The sequence below is a fragment of the Haliotis rubra genome, unplaced genomic scaffold (assembly GCF_003918875.1).
Source record: "Haliotis rubra isolate DU_JTF1 unplaced genomic scaffold, ASM391887v1 Scf100, whole genome shotgun sequence".
In the NCBI taxonomy this organism is placed as follows: Eukaryota; Metazoa; Mollusca; class Gastropoda; order Lepetellida; family Haliotidae; genus Haliotis; species Haliotis rubra.
Window position 1 is genome coordinate 271864 of NW_025764893.1, and position 9308 is coordinate 281171.

Genomic DNA, 9308 nt, shown 5'->3' on the forward strand with positions numbered 1-9308 from the left:
AGACCGTCTGAGTGGGATATCTATGTTAAACTGCAGGACCCATCAAGTACATACCCCACAGGACCCATCAAGTACATACCCCACAGTTGGAGTCGGTATAGAGTGTCTGAGTGGGATATCCTTGTTAAACTGCAGGACCCATCAAGTACATATCCAATTGTTGACGTCGGTATAGAGTGTCTGAGTGGGGTATCCATGTTAAACTGCAGTACCCATCAAGTACATATCCCACTGTTGACGTCGGTATAGACCGTCTGAGTGGGATATCCTTGTTAAACTGCAGGACCCATCAAGTACATACCCCACAGGTGGAGTCGGTATAGAGCGTCTGAGTGGGATATCCTTGTTAAACTGCAGGACCCATCAAGTACATATCCCACTGTTGGAGTCGGTATAGAGTGTCTGAGTGGGGTATCCATGTTTAACTGCAGTACCCATCAAGTACATATCCAACTGTTGACGTCGGTATAGAGTGTCTGAGTGGGATATCCTTGTTAAACTGCAGGACCCATCAAGTACATACCCCACAGTTGGAGTCGGTATAGAGTGTCTGAGTGGGGTATCTATGTTAAACTGCAGGACCCATCAAGTACATATCCCCATGCATGTCTGAGTGGGGTATTCATGTTAATCTGCAGGACCATACAAGTACATATCCCCATGCATGTGTAAGTAGAGTATCCATGTTAAACTGAAGGGCCCATCAAGTACATATCCCCATGCATGTGTAAGTAGAGTATCCATGTTAAACTGCAGGGCCCATCAAATACATATCCCCATGCATGTGTAAGTAGAGTACCCATGTTAAACTGCAGGACCTATCAAGTACATATCCCCATGCATGTCTGAGTGGGGTATTCATGTTAATCTGCAGGACCCATCAAGTACATATCCCCATGCATGTGTAAGTAGAGTATCCATGTTAAACTGAAGGGCCCATCAAGTACATATCCCCATGCATGTGTAAGTAGAGTATCCATGTTAAACTGCAGGGCCCATCAAATACATATCCCCATGCATGTGTAAGTAGAGTACCCATGTTAAACTGCAGGACCTATCAAGTACATATCCTCATGCATGTCTGAGTGGGGTATCCATGTTAATCTGCAGGACCCATCAAGTACATATCCCCATGCATGTGTAAGTAGAGTATCCATGTTAAACTGAAGGGCCTATCAAGTACATATCCCAATGCATGCCTGAGTTTCATGCTAGCACACCTTCGTGTATTGAAAAGCTTTCAAAGTGCGATTAGAATAAACACACTCACTAAGCAAAACATTGCTCACACACCATGAGGCTAATTAATGATTAGTTAGAAAATAGGGGAAAACATAAAAACAGAGAAATGTTGATTAACTATCGATTTATTGTGAATTGTTTTGATACAAAACCTTGAAGTAACAATACCTGTGTATAGCAAAAAGTATAATGAAACGACCCGATATTTTTAAATTGATTCTGTTGTCAACCATACCAGTCATAAAGTACCAATCATATTTATCTTACCGCCATGTTAAATGTACAGAATATCCTTTTATTTTATGCTAAAGATCGCTACCGCTTATATGGTATGTAAACAAAATGGCGTCTGCCTCGCTACTGGATTTTGATATCCGTGAAACATATTCTGACAAGCTAAAAACAGCTATAAAAATGTTTAATTATGTTTAGGTTAAGTGTGCAAACGACTCAATGTATAAATAGGTTAGATAAAGCAGTGAAAGTCGGCAAAATATATTTGTTCCAAGTGAACTCATAAAACAGCTGATCGAACGGTTTTCGAACTCCGGGCACTGCATGCGTCATATTATGACGTCATACGATTGTTCGGGATACAGCTTTTCGGCGGAGAGCTTGGCGGTTACCATGGCAGCGGGTAATATTTTTTCTAGTTGTCACCCTCCTGGGAGGGGTGACACGGACACTTGTTTAAACGTCATTGACCAGTGAAATTAAAGTATTTCTCATGAAGGTAAAATAAAGATGTATATTTCTATGCAATTTATATATTGTTGAGTGTGACGTCAATAATATAATTTCAAATACATTACAAGATATGTATAAACATAATATACATACTTGAGGGAAATAAGTGTGATTTTAACAAATTTCAGCTATATAACGTAGCTTCGTGTATTGTTAATCATGGAGACTAAAACATTCACCCCTCTGTGGTTAGCGAACACTTGCACCACTGAGCTACTTCACAACTCTCATATTGGCAGCCACTCTGCGTTACGCGTAGTCCGTGAAGAGCCGGGCAAGAATTTATGTTCATTAACCCATACTTGTGGTCAGACTCGCTGCATTGGTTGGGATAATCGTATCCCAATTGCGTAGATCGATACTCATGGTGTTGATCACTGGATTGTCTGGACCAGATTCGATTATTTCCAGACCGCCGCCATATAGCTGGAATATTGCTGAGTAAAGCATTAAACAATAGCTAAACAGACAACATTCCGTTCCAAGGAGCAATGTCTATCATAATTTGGTTTCATATATATTTGGCACATAAGTCTGTTAAAAGTGCAAAAAAGTAACTATTAGTAAGTAACTATTCCTGCCAGTTTGTATTTTCTATATCTAGCTACTGTAAAATAGAAAATGTACATTTCACTGAAGCTGAGTATCAATATTTATGTCCAAAATGTGAGGTCATGCGCAGGAATTCAGGTGTCTACGTGGTACACCAGTACATACATATCCTCATAATGATAAGACCTCCAGCAATATAACCATTTGAGGCAAACTATCACAATATATCCTTCATTCATTACGTATTAATGTAAACATCATTTACAAACAGTCAACATGATGGTAAATGGTTTCCTGCTGAATATGAATCTGCACCGCCTTCATTTCATTGAATAAACTGAACCCTCTCAAGTGCAACTTTTATGCAATCCGTGAACAGTGAACTTTAACATATATATACCTTAATACATAAATACTAGCAGGTTGTGTGGTTTTTTTTTATTCAATCCTACTTCAAGCGGAGCATTCAGTGTATCGCCTTTTGATATATAGCTGCGGGCTTACAGACATAGTGTATTCCCTCCACTGAAAAAACTCTCTCAAGTGCAAGTCCCCTAGATTTGTGAACAAAGAAGTCGAAGATAGCAAAAGCAGGCTGTATGGGTGTTTTTCTTATTCGATCCTAGCATGAGCGGAGAAATCAGTGTATCGTCTACTGCGATTTACAAATCCTCGAGTCAACAAGTTCACTGGCGGGATTCAGAAGTCGTACAAAGACAGTGAGATAATACAAGAAATAAGGGAGGCAAATAGAGTGAAATAGGACATGGTGGCTTTGTAGTTGGCGTTGGTGGTAGTTTCTACATCCAAAACTGGGCCAGTGACGTCTATCATCGGCGTTGACGTTGATGTTGGAGTTGGTGTTGATGTTGATACGTGCGCTGCTGTCGATCTTGATGTTGATTTCGTGCTAAACGTTGCTGTCAGGTTAGATGCTGATGTTGATGTTGGCGGTGATTTTAGTGTGGATGTCAATATTGATCTTGGTATTGTGGTCGACTATGACATTGCAGTTGATGTCGCTGGTGATGTCGGTTCAGATGCTGATGCCCATGTTGATGCTTGCGGTGGCTTTAGTGTGGATGTCAATATTGATGTAGGCGTTGTGGTCGGCTTTGACATTGTAGTTGATGTCGCCGATAATGTCGGTTCAGATGCTGATGCCCATGTTGATGCTGGTAGTGGCTTTGGTGTGGATTTCAATATTGATGTAGGCGTTGTGGTCGGCTTTGACATGTTAGTTGATGTCGCCGGTGATGTCGGTGTCGATGATGATACTGATGTTGATTGTGGCTGTGATTTGGATGTCAATACTGATGTTGGCGTTGTGGTCGCTGACATTGTAGTTGATGTAGATGTTGATGTCGGTGTCAATGTTGAGACGTCTGTAGGGCTCCCTGCGTGTGGAAAACAAATATTTCATATGATGAAGTACATGGTTTAGTTCACCAACAAATGTCAGTCTGTTGATGTTGGCTGTGGTTGGGTAGCACCCTTGTTCGATTCCTATATTATTACCAATTCAACAATATCATAATGCAGCGTAACCAGGGCCTAGATTTTCGAGGCTCTCTTAGCGCTAAGATAGTCATAAGTTAATGTTAATCTATGGCACTTACGACTATCTTAGCGCTAAGAGGGCTTCGAAACTTTTGACCCAGGTCACTTGATTTTGAATCAGAATTTACGTTCCCCAAATTACATTATTCTGCATTAACTTTGCATAAACATCACTCGAAAATGAATCTGTCCTTTCCAAAGAAAGTCCACAATTATACTAGTGCCAGCAACACCAATTTTGTTTTGTTACCAAGATGTTTGAAACCACATACCTGAGATCCAACTGCTGATGCATCTGCCGTTCTGAACATCGTATCCGTTCTGTCGACACATAAAATGCACATGTTCATTTGATAGATCACTGACAGTGATTGGGTTTAGTTTCACGCCGCTTTTAGCAATATCACGACGTGGGACAGATCGCTAACAAAATCATAGCATTCAATATCGAAACAAACTGAACGGTTTGCGTGTATTCAGTATTATCTCAACATGCATATCACTATCACCAAGTTTGGGTTTTAGCTGTTTTTCAGAATATATTGAATATTGCAGACCTACGAGACTTGTGTCGGGCTTAATCTAGTGGTAATCTTCAGGTTTGTACGCGATAACTGCGGCTTTCATAATTTTGCTAGCTTCGTACTTCAACAACAAAAAGGTTTTGTTCACGTGACATTTGGATGCCAAAGAAACTTAAGTGTGTGTGCGAGCGTGCGTTTTTGTGTGTGTGCGAGCGTCCGTGTTTGTGCGTGCACGTGTCTGCGAGAGTGCCTTTTGTGTTTGTGCGTGTGTGCGATCGTGCGTGTTGGTGTGTGTGCGAAAGTGCGTGTTTGTGCGTGCGCGTGTGTATGCGAGCGTACGTTTGTGCGTGTGTGTGAGCGTGTTTGTGTTTGTGCGTGCGGTTTTGTGTTCTTGCGAGTGTGTCTGTGTGTGTCTGCGAGCGTCCGTGTTAGAGTTTGTGCGTGTGTGCCAGCACTTTTGTGTTTGTGCGTGTGTGTGCTAGCGTACGTATTTGTGCGTGTGTGCGAGCTTTTTTGTGTTCGTGAGGGTGCGTGTTTGTGTGTGTGTGTGCGAGCATGCATTTGTGTTAGGGCGTGTGTGTGCGATCTTGCATGTTTGTGTTTGTGCGTGTGTGTGTGTAAACAAATTCGTTTGTGGCCTCCGGTAAGAAACGAAATTTTGCATTTGTGCCTGTTTGCGAGCGTGGGTGTTTGTGTTTGTGCGTATGTACGAGCGTTTTTGTGTTGTGTGTATGCGTGTGCGAGCGTGCGTGTTTGTGTTTGTGCGTGTAAGCGAGCGTTTTTTGTGTTTGTGCGCGTGTTTGCGAGCGTATTTGTGCGTGTGTGTGTTTGTGCATGTGTGAGCGAGTGTGTGTTTGTGCGTGTGTGTGTAGACAAATTCGTTTGTGGCCTCCGGTAAGAAACGAAATTTTGCATTTGTACCAGTGTGCGAGCGTGCGTGTTTATGTTTGTGCGTGTGTGCGAGCCTATTTTGCGTTTGTGCGCTTGTGTGCGAGCGTGCGTGTGTATTTGTGCATGTGTGTGTTTGCGCATGTGTATGTCTGTGTATGTGCAAGGGTGCGTGTTTATGTGTGTGCGAGCGTGCGTGTTTGTGTGCGTGTGTGTCTGTGTGTGTGTGCGGGTGTATATGCGAGCGTGCGTTTGTGTGTGCGAGAGTGCGTTTTTGTGTTTGTACGTGTGTGTGTGTGTGTGTGCGAGTGAGTGTGCGTGCGTGCGTGCGTGCGTGTGTGTGTGTGTGTGTGTGCGCGCGTGCGAGTGTGCGTGTTTGTTATCTTGCTGCACCCTATCAGTATATATTCTCCTTCTACACCCAATATGTATATATCCTGCCTCACAAAGCTGGATATGTTCTCTTGCTACGCCCTGTCTAAACATATTCTGAGAAGAGTATAAGTTCCAAATGAATGCATTGACAATGCCTTACCGTTACAGTCCAGGTTTTGGACTCGTTATCAACGTCCACACACGTGCTGTCATACACCAGAACCATGACATTCTCGCTGTAGATGTTGTCAGTGTTAGCTACGGAGATGTTGTAGGCAGTGACGATACCCCTGGGTGCGTCTATCCTCACAGGACACTCAACTTCACTCAAGCTCCGCTCAATGGCATTTGTAACCTGGGTATTCGGCTGGTGAAGGTCTCCATCATTGCTCACCTACAAGAACGTTTAAAACATGTACATGACTTCCACGCGAACCGTCTCCCTTTGCTTGGACATACAGCATCGTTTTGTGTCATGACGGCAATGGCGTTGAAATACAGATTTGGTAACTATAAAACATGTACTAGACTTTCATGTGGATCGGACCCGTGAAGATCCGGGTTAGAATTGATCTTCAGTAACCCATGCTTGTCGTAACAGGCGACTAACGGGATCGGGAGGTCAGGCTCGCTGACTTGGTTGACACATGTCATCGTGTCCCAGTTGCGTTGCTCGATGCTCATGCTGCTGATCACTGGATTGTCTGGGCCAGGCTGGATTATTTAAAGACCACCGCCATGTGACTGGAATATTGCTGAGTGCGGCGCTAAACAACATCCAATCCAATCAGTACAATACATATATTCGGGGTTTTCTAATCGGGACCTGTACCACTTCATGAGGAGCGAACTGATACACAACTGAATATTATTTCAGCTTCCTTACTTCAGCTTACGTGGTTAATAATCTGATCTCAGATGTTACAGTCGCATCTGTCACAAGACTGGTGACCAAGATCTCAGATAGTGCTCCACTTGTGATAGTGTCTAAGGATATTCCTATCATTCAGTGATAATACACTCCAATATGCATATGTACATGCACATTATACATAAGAAATCAAGTTGTGACCCTACCGTGAACATAGTGGATCGACATTTGATTGTCACATCTTCTAGGAAGGTGAGTCCAAATACTGTCAGTCGCTGGCAGCTGCTGGTAGCCAGGTCACAGTGACCGTTGTCTTCGACCTCGTCCAGCTGAGGGGGCTGGGTCAAGTCCACGGAACAGTCAGCACCGCCAAATCCAGCACTGCAGTCGCACAGTCCTGAAAACGTAAGATCAAATATATCCAGCTTCTTTTGATCAGTTCCAGTTTGTATACCCATTTGGTAAGATCAACATGTAGGTTATGGGAAATAAGTATTTACCAAATTTAATATGATCACGTTCAGGTATCACTCATGACCCGATGTGTTGCTTGGCCAACATCCACTTTAAATTCAGAATTCTGTCAGACGGTTCTAGGTTAATAGTCCTAAGTGCAACACTGCTAATACTGATATTGATGCTATGCTTACCCCAATCTACGCAATATTGGCAGTTATTAACCTCTGTATGTCAGTCAAGGTTTCAACTACACTATAATAGTTCTTCACATATGGTGGAGCTACCCTCTCCTGCTACAGTCGTTAGGACAATCCAATCTACGCAATATTGGCAGTTATTAACCTCTGTATGTCAGTCAAGGTTTCAACTACACTATAATAGGTCTTCACATATGGTGGAGCTAACCTCTCTGACAGGTGCCTCTCCCTCTACAGTCGTTAGGACAGACGTTGTTGGTGATGGTGTCAAACACTGAAGGGGCTCCTGGGTTTTGGGGGTCAGCAACCCACAGGTCGGGGTTGAGGAGCACCTCCGTCTCACAGGATGAACGAACTGTGTCGATAGACATCATTTGGAATTCGGTTGTTCCAGAGAGCTGCAAGTGTGATAGATATGTATGTAGTTTAATTGTGTTGTCAAATGCCATATGTTGTTCAAAGGCATTATTTTTTAAAACAAAAAAAAAAGATTTTGTTCTTGAAGGCGAGCACTTCAACGCTTGATATATCATCGTCGTCGTAATCATTGTCATCATCATCATCATCATCACCCATCACTATCAATATTCACAATGGTTGTCATCCTTTACCATCATCAATCCACTCTTCCATCCATCCATCCATCTATCCATGTTTGTTCTGTCTTTCTCCCTTCGAGAAAGCATTAAAACCTACCAATATATCGCTAATGCAGTCATCACGGCTGTTGTCAACGTTGACTCCTGGGACGTTGCGGCACAGCTGGACGGTCGAGGATGCCGCGAATAGGTTGTTGCAGAATTCAGCGGCAGTCTGGTTGGTCCAAACTTCCGATGGTGTTTGCTAAAGTATACAGGCGGATTAGAAATTGAATCATGTTTGTAAATTTATGTACATTCGTTTACTTTGGTGTACTAAGAATGAATGAATGAATGAATGAATGAATGAATGAATGAATGAATGAATGAATGAATGAACACTATGGCGTGCTCAATGGAGAACGTAAACAAGAAACAAAAATAGCTATAATATACCCTTTTGTATCGGTGCTCTGTATCGATGTTTCTGTTCTGTACCGCTCGCTTCTTCCTGTTCAGACGTACGACACAGGGCACGTCCTTGTAATACTCTGGTCTGACCTCAGTGTTCATCGTGGAAAGAGAGGAACATGTGATGTTCTCTCTTCCTTCACAGAAGCAGTACTTTGGGGGCTGCTGCGATATCTTTGTAAGTGTTTGTACATAGTCCGAGTCAAAAAGGTTGCCCGTCGTTTCTCTGAAAAAGTGTAGCATATATCAAAAGTGTATATTCAACATACCATAACTACGTTTGTTTATATGCTTATGTTGATACGGTTTTCATACCTTTCATACCAGATTAAAATAGGTTAAATATTACGCTCATAAATGGAATCTCACCTCCAGGAATTGACGAATGTATTAAAGTTGCTGGTCTGCATCTCATTTCTCATGATGAAGTCGTCATTAGTTGTGTCAGAAAGCTGACCGCACAACCCACGACTCGCCCCTACGTCTAGGATCGTGCCTGGAATCTCGACATTCAAGTACATGTTCCCGATTCCAATTCCATAGAGAGAGACGGCAACGCGTGCCCCCGTGGGTAGGTATATCTAATTGAAATAAAAATGCCAAGACAATATGTCAGTGTATTTAATAGCGCAGAGCGTTCAAATGTCAATGGCACACAGAATACACGTTATGTCGTGAGTTGATAGAGCGTGTGCGTGCGTGCGTGCGCGTGCGTGCGTGCGCGCTTGTCTTTGTGCGTGTATGTGTCACGCTGTTCGCGTGTACCCATTTTCGACCTCTGTTGATGCGCATGGTTTCTGCACAGTCTTGCTACCGGTCAATCTTGTGTTTTTGCCTCTACTTT

General features: G+C 42.9%; 1 protein-coding gene across 1 annotated transcript; it reads right to left on the reverse strand.

Moving 5' to 3' along the window:
• Window positions 1–2586: 2586 nt before the first annotated feature.
• Window positions 2587–8618, reverse strand: LOC124266829 (cell wall integrity and stress response component 4-like). The gene is made up of 7 exons (XM_046701634.1): window positions 8450–8618; window positions 8112–8258; window positions 7624–7813; window positions 6966–7156; window positions 6049–6282; window positions 4374–4422; window positions 2587–3938 (listed from the first exon to the last, which is right to left on the reverse strand). The coding sequence occupies exons 1-7, from the start codon at window positions 8564–8566 to the stop codon at window positions 3541–3543; spliced, it is 1326 nt and encodes a 441-aa protein (XP_046557590.1). The 5' UTR covers window positions 8567–8618; the 3' UTR covers window positions 2587–3540.
• Window positions 8619–9308: the final 690 nt, after the last annotated feature.